At 43.4% G+C, this 19,908-nt stretch overlaps 2 protein-coding genes across 7 annotated transcripts; one reads left to right on the top strand and one right to left on the bottom strand.

Moving 5' to 3' along the window:
* The first annotated feature begins 431 nt into the window (after nt 1-431).
* atp5pf (ATP synthase peripheral stalk subunit F6) lies at nt 432-2,363 on the top strand. 2 transcript variants are annotated; one of them, XM_086042771.1, is made up of 4 exons: nt 432-544; nt 1,129-1,298; nt 1,625-1,749; nt 2,267-2,363. In XM_086042771.1, the coding sequence occupies exons 1-4, from the start codon at nt 488-490 to the stop codon at nt 2,293-2,295; spliced, it is 381 nt and encodes a 126-aa protein (XP_085898897.1). In that variant the 5' UTR covers nt 432-487; the 3' UTR covers nt 2,296-2,363. The 2 variants fall into 2 exon arrangements, with proteins under 2 accessions (XP_085898897.1, XP_085898907.1); XM_086042781.1 differs by lacking the exon at nt 432-544 and adding an exon at nt 582-724.
* A 971-nt stretch (nt 2,364-3,334) lies between these two features.
* Nucleotides 3,335-16,685, bottom strand: jam2a (junctional adhesion molecule 2a). 5 transcript variants are annotated; one of them, XM_086049224.1, is made up of 11 exons: nt 15,964-16,685; nt 12,891-12,956; nt 12,613-12,723; nt 9,997-10,146; nt 9,734-9,921; nt 9,471-9,573; nt 9,046-9,153; nt 8,864-8,879; nt 7,545-7,616; nt 7,348-7,381; nt 3,335-4,152 (listed from the first exon to the last, which is right to left on the bottom strand). In XM_086049224.1, the coding sequence occupies exons 1-11, from the start codon at nt 16,010-16,012 to the stop codon at nt 4,114-4,116; spliced, it is 936 nt and encodes a 311-aa protein (XP_085905350.1). In that variant the 5' UTR covers nt 16,013-16,685; the 3' UTR covers nt 3,335-4,113. The 5 variants fall into 5 exon arrangements, with proteins under 5 accessions (XP_085905350.1, XP_085905360.1, XP_085905370.1 ...); XM_086049234.1 differs by having other exon boundaries at nt 8,864-8,876; XM_086049244.1 differs by lacking the exon at nt 7,545-7,616 and having other exon boundaries at nt 8,864-8,930.
* Nucleotides 16,686-19,908: the final 3,223 nt, after the last annotated feature.

The raw sequence follows: 19,908 nt of genomic DNA, 5'->3' as shown, positions 1-19,908 counted from the left end.
TGTCATAAATTACAGACTACCTATTTGATCAAATGCGAAATTTATTGGGATATAAAGGGCTATTCCAGATTTGGAGGACAACATTTTTGAAAAAGGAACCATTTATTTTATAATTTGTATCATATTTGCAAGAAAAATAGGAAATGAACATATAATATGATTTGTCAAGCTCAACATCACAGGTAGGCCTACGCTTTTATGAGAGAGGTTATTGGTCATATTTATTTGGCGCATACTCTGGCACCTGCAAAACATATGATAGATATACTGCTGAATAAATGTTTACAATTAATTAACCAAATGTCCAATTTCATTTGAATATTAATTTGATATGAGAATAACACAACTCTAATTATATCTAGGAACTTACTACAGCTATTAACAATTATAAATTAAACAACTGGTGCATGTTTCTGTACTTTGTGCACTGATTTGAAAACAGAAAAAAAAAACGGGTCCAGCCCACCATCGGCACTGACATCCCATAATGCAGCGCGCGTGGTCCTCCACATTAGCTTGCTGGGTCCCAAGTGTCAAATCCAAGGTGAGTGTTTCTTTCTACATCAAGGGCAGCAAATGTTTTATTGGCCTCCGTGTGCTGAATATGAGGCTAAAGAAATGTTTGTGTGTTTAGAATGCCTGCCGTTGGCGTGTCTCACCAAAAGGTTGAAGAAAGCGCTGCAGTTTGTCACTCGAGCTAAAGCTAGCATGTGCACCCGAGTCGGTAAATGAAGCAAAGCTGAAGCTAACTAGCCTTTAGCCAAACTCGAACGACCTTGTATTGAGCAATTGCGAATGGCTGTTGTTATAAACTTAAAGAATAAACTGTGATGGTAACCAGTCTCTGACGCTGATGGGCTAGCGTGCTACTGCAGTTTTGTATTTGTATTATTGTCGTATTATTGTGTACGTGACACAGTACCCTCAGTGCAGGTATGCTAACACTTTGCAAATGGAGTCTGTTTGCTCCTCGGCAATAAACCTAAAACCTTCAATGAAGAGTGCACTTGAGCGTACTGGTACATCTCGGAGCTCAGGTGTCGGTGCATTTCTAAATCGTGAAATTATTGTTGGTGAACCAGCTGAGGTTTTGTCTTTTGTAACGCTCTATTATGTGTCCGCCTTCAGATGGCGCTCCATGGCATCCTCCATCTGGCCTCCATGCTGCGTTCCGCGGCCAGTCTGACCCTACGCAGGAACATTGGTCTCTCCGCCGTCGTCCTGAACCGGGCCAAAGAGCTGGACCCCGTCCAGAAACTGTTCTTGGACAAGATCCGTGACTACAATACCAAGAGCAAGTTAGTCATTGATAGGAAAAACACCGCTTTTCAAATACTGCAGGCCCTAATGCTCAGTTCCACATTTGAAAGAGGCGCTGACACAATTAGTATGGCAATTCTAACACCCCCCCCCAAAAAAACCCAAAAAAATCTGAATTGTGTCACTTGCACCATGCAGTCTGATCCCACCTTAATTCAGTCGTGAAGCTTGAACGTAAATGTTGATGGAAGCTCCTGATTTGAAGTTGCAGCTCTCTCTCAAATTTTGTATTTGTAAGAAATGCCATCCCCCTCATCACTGTCTGCTCATCTCTTTTCAACTTTTGATGCCATGGTTACCTCAGGGCTTCTGGCGGCATTGTGGATGCAGGACCCGCATATCAGAAGAACATGTCCGAAGAGGTTTCCAAACTGGAGAGGCTATATGGTGGGGGTGATCTCACCAAGTTTCCTGACTTCAAATTCCAAGGTGGGATTTTACTTGTCTCCATTTCTGTCTTGTCATTTGGCTGAGAGCCAGAAATGTGTATGTTCGCTCAGGGCACCTTTGCCCATTACCAGAAAATGATCTAATTGTTAGAATCTGTGTTGACGACAGTTCATTTTTTTTATGGATGACAATCCCTCCAAGGCTTTTTGACACGGCCATTCAATGTTACATTCTGAAAAATTCTGACCCACTTAATGCTATGCAAAAGTCCTGAACTTTCTCATTTCCTTTTTTTTCTAAAATGACATGATCAAGCATTCTATTTTGTGCTCTCCATCTAAGAATAGTCAAGAGCTGTGACACCATTCAAGCAAGATAACTTTAGACTTTTTTTAAAGCAGCTTCAAGTTGCTTTGGGACCATTTCATCTGCGCTTCAGTTTTGTAAAAAAAAATGTCATCCTTTTCCCCTTTATACCACATTTCTTCTGTCGTACAGCACCATCTTGTCTACTTTTCACTAATGGTTCTCTTTGCTTGTTTTTTCCCCCTCATAGACCCCAAGCTTGATGAAGTGGCTAAGTGAATGATGTTCATCTTGTCAATCACCAATGTATTATATTTAATAATAAAAAGATTTAAGTTGGTTGAAAATTTTGTCAGTTCCACAGTTGTTTGTAATGACACAAACTGTAGTCAATCTATAATGATGCATGGCTACTAATTGACTAGAGGAATTCTAGCCGATTTAACAGTGCAACAAATATAGTATGCATGGATAAATTACACAGGGTCATCGCTATTGTCTTGGGCCACCGTTGGGTTTGTTTTAGCAATGCCTTTTCCCTATAATATATAATTCCTTAAGAATACACCCAGAATTTCAATAAAACAGAAACCACTTAGGTTAGTGCAAGTTGCCGTGGTCCTCTTAAAATGGAATGAAATCTAAATAAACCCATCATCTATGCCTGTATAAAATTGTTATAGATAATGGAGTGGAGTAATAGTGATGCTTCCACTCCAGCTTGTAGTAACACTATGTGTGGAAATTCACTGATAACAACTGCAAGCAAGCCAAATGTCAGCTGACCTAGTTGAGGGTCTGCTGTCACTTTGAATTGGGCTGAAATGACATCACTTAAGGGTAAAGATCCGAGATTCATTTTATTCTCTTCAGGATGAATATTTGAAGCTCAGTTGTGTCACGTGGGGCACGTTTCCATCTGACCCGTTACCTTTCTGTGCAGCTTTAATGTCAAGCCCTGGAGACGCACCAAACAAAAGCTTACTGTGATCTGTGGAAATTGGGATCCAGATGTAGAGAATGAATAAAAATAGAATGGCATAATGACATTTTCCAGTGGAATGTAGGCTTTGAACTATGGTGCATCAAGCTGCTAGTCAGCATATTAATGTGTTCTCTACAGTCTTTCTGGGAATACAGCAGTAATGTCACCATGTGTGTTGGGATACAGATAAAACAACAAACAAAACCAGGATTTGTCACCCACAGTGTAAATCCAAAAGCCCATTTTAAATAGAAAAGATTGTTTTTATTACTGATACAACATTCAAATAAAACTCTGAACAATCCATTCACACTGTCTAAAAACAGACACACCTTTTGATTAACAGTGGCACAAAAAAATATAAAGACAGAAAAGTAAGGCAAGTTTTTTACAAAAAAAACATCCATTGATAAATATGACAAATAAAAAAGGCACAAGGTATATATTGTATATATATAAAAAAAAGACCATGCAGGCACATTAGGATGGAATGGGATTGGTCTTTAAAATGACTAGAATGACTTATTTTCCTGGGCTGGGTTTTTTGTTGTAACTATTAACACAGTGGACATGAGGCCCTTTGAACACTGAGGCCCCAGTGTTACCCAATGGCGAGCGGAGCAATACTGAGGTAAACAGCATTTTTGTTGTTGTTTCAAAAGATCGACAATGCAGTGAAGCATAGTCTTAAGAGGATTGTTTAAATGCAACATAATTCATTAAGGGAGCCAGTCTTTGGTCAACGAAAACATAGGCGTGTCCTGTTAGGATAGAAACCAAATTTGGGAAAAACTCCAGTTCCAACATTGGCCACCGGGGGGTAGCAGAGCGACATCAAAGTACATGTATGTACTGGAAGTCCACATAAGAGGCAGAACTGAGCAGGCTATGCACACAACAAAGCAAGGGTATAACTATATGTAACGCCTTGCAAATACCCAATTGGCCCGTCAGCGCTCCACCAAAAACAATAGTTAATTACAAAAATGAGCACATAATTGGAAGATCAAAAGCTCATTCAGAGTCTGCAAGGCTGAGAATGAATCCCGAATCCAGTATTGGCACCTTCTCAACAGCGTAATTGATGTCTTGTCAAGAGGAAGACCAGCTTCTCAGAGCATGAATGACTGCGTGTGTTTGAAATCCTGTGGCTGAAGCAGACAGAAAGGGTTGCTTGAAAAACACAACAATATTATAGGGCAGACATTTGTCTTCATCAGTTTGTGTGCAGCGTAGGCTCTTGTTGAAAACTTTGATACGCTATTAGCAGTTGTCCTTAATGTACTGTATGTATATATATTTTTATATAGCGGCATAAACATGTTAATCTTATCTCTGGTCAGGAGTTGCTGTTTTGATAAAAGCTTTTCTGTTCTTTGAGATTGGTAAAATCCACACGTCTCAATAATTACGACAAATTTGATCTGTTCTCTAATCAAAGTCAGAAAAAGCATGAATGTTTCTGAAATAATGGAGTGATTAATCCTCAAGTGCAGGCCGGGCAACTGGCGGCCCCTGACCACACTGAGTGAGTGGCCCCTTAATAAAATAAATTAATTGGTTTTTAATTCTTATTTATTTATTTATTTTTTCTTTTTACAAAATCCAAAACCCACAGCTAAATATTTAGTATATGGTTTCCATGGAAAAGGCGGGGTATGGGGGGTAGGCGTATTTCAGGAAAAAATCCTGGAAAAAAACAGGAAATACCCTCGATAAAAAATATACAGACAAAAAAAATCTGCGAATATGACAATTCGCGGGTGCCAAGCCGCATGTATGCAGGGGTCAACTGTTAGTTTTAAGATGTAATATCAACATTCACCACTAGATGTGGACATGTCTTACTTGCGCTTAAAGCAGATCTTATACAGTACTGCCCCATACTGTACTACAATGTGAGTGGGCCAATGGCAGAGGTACAAGGTGGCAGAGGCCGACCACTGGTCACTCCGTGGGCACCCCCTGGCCACTCCCATTTCCAATAGGCAAATTTTGATATCTGTGATTTTTTTTCTGCCATTTTCATATGGATGCGGCATTCTTAGACCCTTCATACTCTGCGATTGTTTTTTTTTTTTTTTTTTTTTACATTAATTGCATATTTAAAGTATTAATACACGATTAATCTGAATGCAAACTCTAAAAGAATCTGATTTAAGTAAAGAGCATTCTATTCTTACAGTCAACATCTAGCAAAATCATTACTTTCACACCATTGCAAGTAAACAACATGGTTGAGAAGTAAATATTTATCATACCTTCCACATCCGTCGTGGCTTGATGAAATAAAATGCACACATATACCAATTTTGCACACACACTCATAATACAAGCAGGAGCAAACGAATTAAAAAGCAAGATTTAAAATTGTGAAGAATCAAGAGATTTTGTGTGCCATTGTGCTTTTCAGATATGATTTGAATGAATGAGCCATTAATCATAATATGCAAAATGGTTTTGGAAGTTTCTGACAATGGATCACTCTGATTGGTTGTTAGCAAGCTAATCCGTGCATGAGCTGTAGGTGTAGAGAAGTAGATTATGAGATAGTACACAAAACAAAGCCACTTCAAAGAAAATTGCATTATCTAGTAAATTAAGCTCAGCAAAATGTTGCTTTTTACATAGATTTGGTCCTGCTCCATTATGAATGTGTTGGGCATTGTTCTGGATATGTGTGAATTTTATTACGAGAATTTACATGACTGTGGATTGTATGATAAAGAATGATGGACACATGCATGGCCACCCCTCACTGAGGTGTTTTGTCACCCTGGCCACTGAAAATGTCTGTCTTGGCCTCTGGACTAGGACTGATATTTATTTTTTTTAGATTTTAAATGGAATGCTGGAGAAACTTCAATAATGATATATTCTTACTAACTAAATGAAAAAATGAGTAAGTTGGTTTGCTGTCCAGCAGTTTTGAGCTGTCCTTGAGTGGTCATTTTTATGCAAGAGAGCCCTTGCCCATATGGGGTTTGCTTCCAACGCTTTGTTGTTGCGTTGGGATCGTGGATCTTTTATATATGCATTGAGAGATGAAAAGAGCACGTGTTTTGTACATATTTAAATGGCATTTTTGTCATACATCTGATTAGGAAATGTGTGGTCTTATGTGGCCCTCTAGTAGCACTGATGAAAAATTGTGGCCTCCACCAGCATTTATGTTGCCCATCCCTGCTCTAGTGTGAGGCGTGTTAGGAGTATATTTTCCTTCCTACAATTGTAAATCTTAAACAAAAAAACAAAACCGTTTAATACAACCACTGGAAAAATTATGGCATTTTCTGTTTTCAAGACATATTCTATTGCTTAAAGTCTGCTTGCCTTGAACAACCTTTCCCATGGTGTTTGTACTTCAATTGTCAAGATTTTAGGCAAAGCTGACTGTGAACAATGAACATCTTTTGCAACATTGCGTGATGATTTATCTTCTTTTACAAGTTTGATAATCCTCTCTTTTGTTTCAATTGACATGTCTTGCATTGGAGCCGTGATTCATGTCAGTCCACTTGGTGCAACAGCTCTCCAAGGTGTGATCACGCCTGTTTAACTGCAGGCTAACGAGCAGATCTAATCTGATGCAGGTGTTAGTTTTGGGAATGGAAATTTACAATGTGAGTCCATATTTTTTTCCTCAGAATTTAGTGTTTCCATATTTTTTTCCCTCTGCTTGGTCAACAAATGTAAGTGTAACTGACAACCACATTCTCTCCTTGATTTCTTTTCGTGTTTCTTAAAGCCAGAAAGTTGCCATTTGAAATGACTTGAGTTTTGTGTCATGTATGTGATCTGATTTTTTTTTTCTACAAATTTAAACCACTGAATGAACATCGTCTGAGACTGCGATTCCATCATTTTTGCCAGTGGGAGTTTTTAAGTTGGCAATCCTTGTTTTGTTCAAGATCGAGTTCGGCCGAACCATGGACTCCTTGATTGTGACATAAATTACAATAAATTACGAAGCGACCTGAAGCTGGCAATGCTGCCACACATAAATAGAGGTGTTGTAACTGGTTGTCATTTTGTCTGGTAGTGACACTTGATATTGAATTTCTTGAAAATTGTGTATTTTCTACTGTGGTCAATAGTACACATTATTAATTTTATGCCAGGTGCTGCGGGCCGGTGGAAATTTGTACACGGGCCCCATTTGGCCCCCGGGCCAGACCTTGGACATTGATCATTTTGAGAGAGGGAGAACATGCAAACTCCACACGGGGAGCCGGGAGATGAAATTTGAACGTGAGCCTCATCTCAATTGTGAGCCAGAGACGCTAACCACTCGCCACCATTTCGCCGCAGTGCAAGTATATTTTACATCGAGAAAAAAAACTTACTTCTTGGGGTGGTGGGATGTAGTTGACATTGGACCTGAAAGACAAAGTGATGATTAGTACCACTTCAGACTTTTTGACAAGAAAAGAACCTTGATGTCCGTCGGCCTTATCCTGACTCATATCTTGTCTTGCGCAATAATGCATATATGTACTGTATCGGTTTCAGTTTCCGTCATGCCCCTCAGCGTTACACTCACGTGTCCTCAGTTCTGTTCAGGTTTTGGCTGCTGATGTGAGCGGCACCATGACACTCGGAGATCCAAAATGACCTGTTGGGGGTGGGGGTGGGGTGGTGGTCAGGTTGACGGCTTTAAACTTGTTCCAAAGAGGGCCTGATTTGGGACTGGCACCGCACACCATGCTTTTTATGGAGTAGAGATCATTACACCCATGCAGCCACTCAAGATGCGGCAGCGCCAATGGGGATGCAAAGGTGAAGTGGTCGAGTGATGCGCCATTCACATGCAGCAATCCAACCTATGAAGGCTTGATAGTTTTTTCAGATATTGCTTTGGTGTTACCCAAGGCTCCAATTTAGAGCCACTGTATTAGATTTGTCTTTGTCTGTTTCTCAAAACATTTCTGGGTGAGGGGACTTAGTTTTTGCTCAACAATGCCCTTTCCAAACCTCATGTTTTGGCCTCGTGTTGAATTCCACTCAGCAATTATTTGAAAAGTCAAACTACATCATTGGGCTGCTTCCCTGCTCTGTTCAATTGTGCTGACAAATTGCGCATCGGAAATTGCGTTGCATTGTCTTGGAGTCTTTGTGAAGAAGTCGGTTCTATAAATAGGAAGTTGACACTGACAGCTCCAGTTAGCTCAGTGGGATAAGCATCAGACTTTAACCTAGACAAAGAGCTCTCGCATCAGCGCTGCCTCTCTCTGTCAAAAGCTCTGCAGTACAAGCGAGTAATCAAATAAAGTCAAGCGAGATGGGACAGTCACACCAGGGCGTGCATGGCTGCCTCTGTGATCAGCCAGGCCTATACTGTACACTATAAGAGCATCCTGTCGCTGTGTGTCGTTATGGCAACGTCTTAGTCGGGGAAGAAAGAATCCATTTCAAGTCACTGTCCAATCAGTTTAATAGGCTGCAGTGATCTCAGATCTCCTTGCTGATTAACGCTCGCTAATTATTGTGCGATTAGGTCAAGTTCGATTGTTGCTCTTGCCCAGGGTGAGCTCATCTGTCGAGCAAAGTTTTCGACACAGTTTGACTCGACGAACCGTGCCCACATTTACATCTGTCTGCGCCAGTCGGCCGGCAAGAAAGCAAGCGGCGGCTGTGGCTCCTAAATACACACATAGTGTATAGGCACACGCACGAGCACAGCTGTCACTCCGCTCAGGCCTGACTCAGCACGCAGACGCGCGTCTAAGTGCGACAACAAGCCACAACCCCCCCCCCCCCCCCCCAGGCCCACCCCACCCCTTCTTCCCTTCAATCCTCTGTGTTTACGATATTAGGCCGTGTTTGCTCACGTCAATGTTAATGCAATCACAGAGCTCTTACCTTCCTCTGTGTCCTGCTGGCGGATGATCCAGCACAGCCATGGAACGGAAAACAAGAGTGGACATCACTTTTTATTTAGGAATAAACAGGCCCCCATATAATGAATGTGCCGGGCGAAGGAGCAGGAAGAGAGCCCGGACTAAACAATGGCACAAGAGTGGCATGAAACGAGACAAACTCACGGGTGAAGAAGCCGTTGCGGTGCATCAGGAAACCCCCGCAGCCGCAGACCAACACCAGCAGGCAGACCACGACCACTGCCACCACCACTGCTGTGATGTTGACATCCTCTGGGAGGGAAACAAAGACCTTCCGTTTTTTCAAACTAACTAGAAACAAGTTGGGGATCGGTTGAGTCAGGTTGAGGTCACAGAAAAAAAAATCCAAATGTGCATTTTACGTCATAGCATAAAACTGGACCTTATTCTATTGCCGACTGCAATCTTTCATGCTAGCAGCGAGTTGGTAAAGGTGAGCACTCTTGAATATTTTAGAAGCATGGTGAAAAATGTTAGCAGGCTTTTCCTCTCCACTGCTCGGCTGATTTTGTCCAGTGCTGAAAGGTGTGGGTGCCAACGCACAAGTAGACATACACACACGTACACACCTATGGTCATGTGCCTGCCCTCACACATCATGGGCTTTCCCACCCCGTTGGAAGCCCGGCAGCTGTAGCGGCCACTGTCCTCTTTAGCCACGGATTTGAACTCCTGCAGACCAGACATAGAGGAGACTGAAGGCTGATAAATGAACATCTGACACGTCCTGTAGCAACAACGTGGTCCTGCTATCAAACGACAATGGCGATCTGTTGTGGCGTTCGACGGCGGTGTTATATTTCCAAGGGCACAATCAAGTCCTTTCACTCACCAGTACTCCAGTGTGTGTGTTGATAAGATAGGTGGCATTGGCGTGGCGTGGGGGGATCATCAGCTGATTGTCCTTGTACCAGGCGTACGTAGCAGGCGGGATGCTCTGCTGGTCCCTACAGAGCAGCTGCACAGCAGAGCCTGTCACTGCCGAACTCGGGATTTCGCAGGACGGTGTGTTGGGAGGCACTGCGGGAGCGAGTGAGCACAATGTACCCGCCATTATGATGAACATTTCAATGCAAAGTTTTACACCGGTCCTACCTAAGACTCTGAGTGTGACATTGGTCTCGCCCAAATTCACAGAATCAAAAGGCGCGCTGATCTCACAGCGGTACTCGCCAGCATCTTCCTGGGTCACCCTGCGCAACGTCACTGTGGCCCCCTCGATGCTTGCCCGCCCCTCAAATGGCCCTGAGGTAGGGATGGGGTGAAAAAGTAAGACCCCTGAACACGTCACACACTCTTACATAATTACAGTTTACGTAGAGCGAGAGCGGGATGGGCAAACATTTGTGCTCAAGGCCTACATTTGAAAATACAGTATGTCATAATATAATATATGTAGTTTATTTATACATACATACATACATACACACACATATATACTGGACACACATACTGTACTGTACATATACACACACACACACACATATACATATATATATATATATATATATATATATATATATATATATATATAAATATTCTACAGAAATGTGTAAATCTTTGCAAATTTATGAAAAAAGTCAAACTAAAATATCATATGGGCATATGTATTCAGACCCTTTGCAGCGACCTTCATATTTAACTCACATGCTGATCCTCCTTGAGATGGTTCTGCTCCTTTATGGGAGTCCAGCTGTGTTTAATTAAACCAGTGCTTCTCAATTATTTTCTGTTATGCCCGCACTAGCAAGGAGAAAACAATTTGCACCACCCACTCTCAGCCGCAACTATAAATAATAGCATTTGTTTATAAGATAGTTATAGGTACACCTCTGCATAACATCGTATCCTTGTTAACATAAAGAAAACAAAAAGAAAGAGATATAGTTCTACTTACAAGAATAACCTTATTAAGAATTTAGAATTTAGATTTATTGTAGTACGTCTTAAAAAAAGCATGTTCCCCAGGGTCACACGCGCCCCCCTCAGCATCGCACCGCACCCCACACCCAGGGGGGCCCGTCCCACTATGTGAGAAGCACTGAATTAAACTGATTGGACTTGATTAGGAAAGGTCTTTAGAAGACCTTACAGCTCACAGTGCATGTCAGAGCAAATGAGAATCATGAGGTCAAAGGAACTGTCCAAGGAGATCAGAGACAGATATTGTGGCAAGGCGCAGATCTGGCCATGGTTACAAAAGAATTTCTGCAGCACTCAAGTTTCTTTAGAGCACAGTGGCCTCCATAATCCAGCCAAACTGAGCCATTGTGGGAGAAGAGCCTTAGTGAGAGATGTAAAGAAGAACCCAAAGATCCCTGTGGCTGAGCTCCACAGATGCAGTAGGGAGATGGGAGAAAGTTCCACAAAGTCAACAATCACTCTCTCCTTAGTGCAAGACACGTGGCAGCACACATAGCTTGAATGCGGCCAAGTAAAGAGGAAAACCTCTTCCAGAGTGCTCAGGACCACAGTCTGGGCTGAAGGTTCACATTTCAACAGGAAAATGAGCCAAAGCACACAGGTGAAATAACAAAGGAGTGTTTCAGAACAACTCTGTGACCGTTCTTGACTGGCCCGGCCAGAGCCATGACCTAAACCCGATTGAGCATCTCTGGAGCAACCTGAAAATGGCTGTCCACCAATGTTCACCATCCAACTTGACAGAGCTGGAGAGGATAATGGCAGAGGATCCCCAATCCAGGTGTGAAAAACTTGTTGCATCATTTCCAAGAAGACTCATGGCTGGACAAGCTCAAAAGGGTGCGTCTACTCAATACTGAGCAGAGGGTGTGAAGACTTATGACCATATGATATTTCAGTTTTTATTTCTTAATACATTTGCAAAGATTTCTACATTTCAGATGTTTTCTGTCAAGGTGGGGTGCTGAGTGTACATTAATGAGAAATAAAATGAAATTAACATATATATACATAGAAAATAAATAAATATATATATATATATATATATATACATTTATATATATATATATATATATATGTATATATGTATGTGTACATATAGGTGTTTATGTATGTATATATATATATATATATATGTATGTATATATAGGTGTATATGCATGTATATATCTGTGTATATGCTTTTTTTTTACAAATACTTGTGATATTATTTACAATAAATCTGCTAAATAATTATACCATTAAAAATGAATAAATACTTTTTAATTAACCAATTTTAGTAAAAGGTGGCTAAAATAATGCAACAACTATTACAGGAGACTTAATAATGTGAATGTTGGGTGGGTGGGCCAGAATACGAATATAGCCCACAGGTCATACGTTGCCGACAGCTGGCATTGCAGGACAAGAAAAAAGGACCGGCAACGTTCAGTGGTGTGACTCTTCATGTCAGCGGATTAACATGTGATCTGAAGCCAGCAGTTGAAATTACTTGACAATGTAAGAAGCACAACTCTCTCTCCGACTAACTGAATTAGACTATGGCCAGGTGAGGGCTGTGATTTATTATTTATGGCCCCCATTAAATCTGCTTCCCTAAACCTTAATGAAGATGGATCAAGGGTAGGACATGTTATGCCCCGGCACAGGTGACAACTCGGACAGGGCTTGAAACATCACTCCCATTAGGAGAGTGGTGAACTCCTCCCAGCAGGCACACCAAGCTGATTAAAGCAAATGTGCCGTGTGTCACCACCTAGCGATAAAGAGCAACGGGTGCCTTCTCACCTCGGAAGTGTCCATCAAAATATACAAAAGAAACATCTTTTCCCTTCTTCTTCCACTCAATTCGTGGGTTCTGGTCCCTCTCGGTGCGGAACATGCAGGACAGCACTGCATCTGAAATAGGCAAGTGTTGAGATATTTATGGCACCAGTCACAGTAAAAAAAAAAAAAAAAAACACACACACACTTTACTTCTATTTAAAGCCTTTTCCTGTCAAGGAAGCATCAAATCGAGAGGGACCAAAGATGGGCTGCTGTTTTTTTTTTCTTCCCTTCCTCACCTGAGTACTCGTGCACCTCCACCTTTTGTTTGTTGGTCGATACGGTGACGGGAAGGGATGGGGAACCTGGAGGTGGCAGAGAGGAGAACAAGGAGCGTTAACAAGGAGACAAACGCAGAGGGAGCACTGTCTGCAGAAGGCAATATTGTTTGTCATCCATTAGGGGGCAAGGTGAATTGGGTAATGCGCACCACCTTGCCCGCCAACTGCACGAGGAGAATGCTTAATGCCGCTGTCGGCCAGTATTGCTTTAGTGAGATGTGAAGGCGGGATTATTCCCTCGTCCACTTTAATCCCGCTGGGTTAAGGAGCAGCCAGCCGTATGTCTATTTAAGCGCAGGTTAGGATAAGGGCGCCCAACACCTCGCAAAGCTCACTGCAGTAGCTTGTCCAGATTAACCTGCTCTCCAGAGGCCGTTAGCATGATCTTGGCCACAAAGATGTCTGAGTTTGCTTCCTCCGCCGCCAGCGTGTCACTGATACCGCTCATCCAAACAGGAAAGGCAAGCGGCCGCAGGCTCTCCTGAATGCCGATTGGTTTATCAGTCTGATTATGGTCCATCATACACGGTTGAATGTGGGTGAAGGTCACCTGAGAGGGAAGCCGGTTAGAAACCGTGCACATGGCCAGGACATTAAAGTGCTGCTGCATGAAAGCTGCCGTCCCGTAGGTCAGCAAATGAAGGATGAGCCATGCGTTTTTTAAAAGTCCATAAATATGAAATGAGCCTCGAGAGAACTTGCTTAGCATTAAGGCTTCTACAAAAATTGGGGGGAATGTGACGCTGAAGACTTGCTACACATCTATCCTTGGTTCTCATTGGTTCGGGATATGATTCATGCAGAAAAATCCCCCCCGTTCTAATTTTGACAACACTTGTCAGTTTCCTGAGCTACTTCCCGTGCACTGGCCCATTGTTTGGGACTGGCCAAGTCTCACTGTGATTGGAGGCCTGAGCACAGAGACCAAGGGCAATAAGTGTGAATGCAATGCAACAGGAAGGCAGACATTAGACTGACTTTGCTTTTCCTCTTAGTATGGCGTGCACGGAGCGGTAATACGCACTCCAAATGCAGCCGGCTGCGTGAGCTTTGAGACGCTTGCTGTTGGACTCAATTTGCGCCACCCTCACTTGTCAAACTTTCAATTAAGTGAATTAAAACTGCATACTCTCACTGCCCTCCCCCTCCCCTCCCCTCCCTTCCCCGTGCAACGTGTCGACTAGCGGAAGTGTAAAAGGATTAGGATTGTAGCCGCGACTCACGCACCCCGATGGCCTCGTAGAAGCATTGTCTCGCTGAAGGAACAACCGGAGGCGGGAGGGTGATACAATGAGATTAAACGAGGGCGGGAATGAATGACAAAGAAGGGGCGATCGGCCCTGAGAAGAGATGACACGATTTAAGGGAGTGAGGGCGGGGCGAGTGCAGGGATCCGGAGACGCGTGAATAAAAAGCGGGATTGAAGGCAAGGGAGATCCTCTCAGACGGGCAGACAATGAACGGGAGAATCTCTTGTCACACAGTGAGACACGGCCGGCCGCCACCTTGAAGGGTGTCTCTTTGAGCACAGGCGGCCGAGCTGACAACATGCCCGACCGTGTCGCACGCACGCAGGAAAATGAGCAAAGCGTTTGTGCCTGCGTGTGAGGTCTCACTTGCTTTGCTCTACGACAAACGCTGTCAGCTTCGGTGGCCTCAATTAGCCACGATGGTGTCGGGGCGGACAACCAACACATGGCCTCCTTAGTCACCAGTGTAACGCTAACATGGATGTAGCCTACTTGTACTGAAGAAAAGCAGCCATCCAGCTTTGATGTGAGTTTGGGTTCTCTGAAGAGTTTTCTCTTCTAGAAGTTCTTCTGCACTTGAGAGCAACGGCACTCTGGTGGCACCAGGTAGGCCGATGACGCCGGCGGCGCCGATGGGCCCGTTCCGCCTCCGAAGGCATCAGCCGAGCACTGAGATAGCTCAGACTCACCCAGGGACAGCCACCCGCCTGCCTGAGCAAAAAATAGAAAGATGGCACGCTCGCTGCTTGGCACACAGCTTTAGCCTCATTACCGGAGTGTTAGAGACGGGCCGGGGTGTTGCCAGGACTGTGGTGGGGTCAAAAGCATGGCGCAGTAATAATTAAGGCACTTATTCAAATGAGCGGGGAAAAGGAGGGAGGTGGACCCACAGGAAGCGTCAGGCCTGGCTGTGTGATAAAGATAACGGCACACGGGTCAGAGGGAAAAGCGGGCCAGGAAAGCGTGTGTCTCCGTTTGAACAAAGCCCCCCTTTAACCCTGTGAGCAACAGCTGTCCCAGTATGTGTGTGTGTTTGTGTGTCAGTCAGGGGGGTTGAGATGGGGGATGTTGCCTCAAAGACCCACCCTTAACACTTCCTGCTTGACTCCAGCTACATTGCAACCCGCGTCAGCGTGAGTGGATGTATCAACAATCAGAGAGCGAGAAGATGAGTGAGGTCTGCCGGGTTGCAACCACACACACGCACACACACCCCTGCGAACTCCTGACCTGACAGGTGGAAAAATGAGGACCTCAGTAAAATGTGCGTCACTCACTGCACTGTCTCATCACATCCATGTCAATGCCACATTGCCACTTCTCCCCCGCAGTGCAAGTGCTCATGCTGCCTTCCCTTGCGTGTGTCACATTTCATGTTGTGTCCCCCAACGTGAACACGCGCGCGCACACAGTCACAAACACACGTACAGACACACGCGCACACTATTCAATATGTTCCAATATCAGCGTGAAGCCTCCGATGGCAATCCAAGCACTGACCTCATCCAGGCACGTAGGTGCCTACCCGCCCCCGCCAAACTGCCTAAACACACTCGGGGTGCCATTTAGAAGTTGCGATAAACCTGCCTCGGTTGGAGCCTCCGCAGAGGTACCAACCCGACAACTTGAGCGCAGCGTTCATGTGACTATAGCCTGTGGAATCAAACCGTTCTCGCGTGCAAGTTATCATGATTATTATTGTTTTTTCCCCCCGATAGAACACACCAAGCGCGGATCCAGACTGTTGTGAGGGAAAATAATAGTTTTAGTGGCCCACTTACATTGCATGAGTAAAATAAGAATCGGCACACACAGGGACGTCCCCTCCATGGTCGTCCACAACTGTGGCTGAGTCTTGTCTTCTCGCGACGGAGCGACGAGGCGGATCCGGAGCCTCAGCTTTCTTCTCGCACTTATTCCCAACTCTCCAATAATTCATCCAGCTTGCAGGGGCGACACTCTTCTCTCTTGGGGCGGGTGGGGGAGACAACGACCGGAGCGACCCGCCGCTGAGCGTCACGCGGCGCGGTCGTTCGGCGGACGAGAGCCGACGAGCGCGGCGCGCCTCGCGGAGCCTCTGGTGGCGCGATAGCGGCGTCCTGGCAGCGCAGGGGAGAACGGCGAGCCGCGGCTGAGAGCAACGACGCGGGTCAATGTCCTCTCTGGTCTAACGGTTAAGGTGGAGATGGAGATGGAGATGGAGGGACGGGGCGGGGTGGCGCTTGCTGAACGCGAGCGGAGGCGAGAGCGCAACGCCGTGTCCAAGACGCGCACTGCAATGCCAAGTGGACACAGCACAGACTGGGCATGGCCACACTGCGATGAACCACACGTTACATCGAAATCCAAACCATTAAAAAGCAACAAAGCATCTTTCTCTAAGTCTTCTTCTGACGTGAAATCCGTTAAGGTACAATAACGTACTATATCTGGACATTACAATGGTCCTGTCATGACGTTTTGGGGTTATAAACAGCGTGCAATTACTGTATTTGTGCAACACAGTCGGTACGTGCCAGAGCGAGCAGTGGCGGGTGTAGTGCAATTTTACTGAGTGGACCTCTGGGCACAGGTGTGTTAATTGTCAGAGGGGCACAGTCAACCCAACATGTTGCCTATCCTGAAGGAGCGAGATGAGACCCGCCCACCAAAATATTGAAACGTCCATGATGTCGTGACGATACGTTTCCGAACTAAAATACTGTATTTAGACCAATTAGTTAGAAGAATGGTGGATTTACCCGAGTGAGATTTAAAAGTTGAGATCAAGACAAACCTACTGACCTGGATGATGGTAAACATTTAAATGTTGTTTTTTTTTTCAATTTGCTTGCAATGCGCACTTTTATTCCCCCCCCTCAAGTTGACACTACCACCGTCTATTTTTAATGCCCTCGCTTTTATCGGCACTCTGATTTGGTATGGAGTGCTAAACGGTTTTGTTTTGATTTGAGTTTCAATAGTCTAAAAATGTAGAAATGCCGTGACGTCACATCTTTTTTGCGTAGTACGGCTAACTCCTTTCCGGTTTGGATGCCATATCAGCAAAAGTGACGAGAGTCGTAAACAACTGAATAATGCTTAAAAAAAGATCGTTCCCTCTGCAAAAACAACAAAAACAGTACCACGCACATTGTTGTGTTCCAATGTACATATTGTTAGCCAAGTAGAACGGTGTTTTGTTTTTCCATCATTTTTTTCAGTGGTTTGCCAGCTCAGCAATTATCAAAACAAACTAATTGTCAGAGATGGGCAAAGTAATGCTGAAAATAAAGTTAATCCCACACAAAAAGCACACACGTGAAGACTGAAGATGAAACTGGCATACAAATATACCATCTTTTTTTGTGTACCTGTAAATGTTAAATACCGTGTAACTCAAGGTCATAAATCAGACATGTTTTTCTTCTCCTGTGGTTCATCTGTATGCATCAAAATAAAACACACAATGTTGTAGTCAAGTGTATTTATTTAGCCCGCAATTGTAAAGGGGCTTCCTTTCACAAGCCCCAATTAAGAGATGAAGATCCATTGGTCTATACACATCAGTCAGGTGATGAGGCAAAAACTAGACATTTATATGCCTTTCTAATTGAGAGATACCTCGGCATGTAAATTCAAAAGTAAAAATCACACGTTTGTCGTATTGTTTCTTGTATATGTTTGTCTGAATGCAGTCGGTGAACAATGGAAATCCTCCTGGGCCCAAACAAAGAAGTCGCAGGTCTTGTACATGACAGCTGATGGGTAATCAGGGAGGGGCCGGGGCATTCAGATGCAGTACTGTGCCAAGTGTTGAAAGTTTTGGCCGCTGATAGAAGAGTCCGCTTTCCCTCTGTACTGGCCCAAATTCAGAGTCCACAAGTGGTTTGTCTGCACTCGTCCTCATGGTTGTCACAAGGGGCATTTTGAGTCGATCCAAGCCGCTGTATGCCTTATCCACATGGAGAACTGGCAGGTCAGGATAGGAGCCAATCAAATCTCTGGAAAGTTTACTCTTAAGAAAAACAAAATTGTGATAAGACATGTCTAGACTTTTTGGAGTGATATGGATGGTTTGATACTTTTTTTTAAAATTCCAAAGCACATTCAAAAAATGTGTGCAAAGTTGTTCAGGATCTACATACAGTATGTGACAAATAACTGACTGACAATACTCATACTATTTGTCTGGAGAATGAACAAAGGTCAGTAAGGTGGTTGCATGGCATCAGTGGCGATTCAACCTGGGGTGACAGGAGGTCTACGCACACACACATTTCAAGTTCAGGTTTCATTTTTCAATTATTTTCTGGAATTTCTTTTGCATGTCACGTGAATGACATAGCCTAATGTTGAGCACTTAACCAGTCCTTGTAGGCTATGTAGTTGGTTTGACAGTCTACATGTAGTCAGTCTTTCACACCATTTATATTTATCATATATATTAACGAAAAAATTGTGTTTTTCAGCAAAACATTCAACACATGTGATGCGCACTAATCATATGTTAAATAAAGTGTTAAATGCACTGTCTGGGTTGGATAAAATTGAAAGGACTCAATCGGGTTAGTAGGTGGGAGTGCAAGGCTACATTTCAGCCTGTGTAAGCAAATGTCAGACTTCCATGTGTTCATAGCACTTATTTTGAAAATCAATAATAGACCAACTGTCCAGCAGTTGGGAGTAGACGACTGTTCTACTGTTTGCATTACTAATGTATGATGCATTTGACATGAGCTGCACCATTGTAACAGGGTCAGAGTCACTGAGGACCATCTGTTGATAGGTAATTGTCAATCAAATGTTACTAATGTATCCTTAGCAAATAAAATAGTAAATAACAGTAATCAGGGTCCTATTTGAACACAACATTAAACACAAAGCAAAGAAATAACACACAGGCCCCAAAAAATGTGGCCATATCATATTGAACTCACAACATGCAGTGGAAAGCTTGAACTCTGTTTTCAGAACACAGCTTGAACACATAGTACATACTGTAGCTATAGTTAGCATAAAGTTTTTCATGCTTCCTTATGGATCTGTAGCAGAAGGCCTTCACATCCACTTCCTCTGTATGCACGTCTTTGACACTAATTATGCCAAAACCAAACAAAGTAGAGCATCAACTTTACATAGAACCCAGTGTTATACATCTTTTGCATAAATAACTGGACATGTCAATACTAATGTTAAGACATCACACACATTCTATCGCTAAACAGCATTGTTTATTAGCATGCTGCTAAACTATATGAACTTAACCACAAAAGTTACAGACCTTACATTCATATCATATATATTGATGTAAGATTAAGTACACATGTTAAAGAGGAAATCAACCCAAACACCTTTTTTTTCAAGAATATGTTCCCAGCAGGCCCACAAATTGAAACACGGAATTCTAATTAATATTGCATTTGTGGGATATGAGTTAAGAAGCAAAATGTACCCCTTTGTAGCCATCTCAGGGGGCGGCCATTTTGGCATTTCTTCTGTCAACTGAAAATGGCATCACAACAGCTCAGTGCTCAGGTAATGACCAATCATGGCTCAGAAAACAGGTCAGTCGTGATTGGTCGTTACCTGAGCAGTTGTGATGTCATTTTCAGTCGATAGAAGTGACAAAATGGCCGCCCCCAGAGATGGCTAAAAACAGGTGGATTAACTCTTATTGCACAAACGCAATATTAATCAGAATGATCCGACAAAAGACTGAAATGAGGCGGAGAACTCAATACAAA

The sequence above is a fragment of the Filicampus tigris genome, chromosome 1, assembly GCF_054856515.1.
Source record: "Filicampus tigris isolate MCC_2025a chromosome 1, RoL_Ftig_1.0, whole genome shotgun sequence".
Lineage (NCBI taxonomy): Eukaryota > Metazoa > Chordata > Actinopteri > Syngnathiformes > Syngnathidae > Filicampus > Filicampus tigris.
Note: the sequence above shows the minus strand (reverse complement) of the source record. Positions and strands in the feature narration are given on the sequence as shown.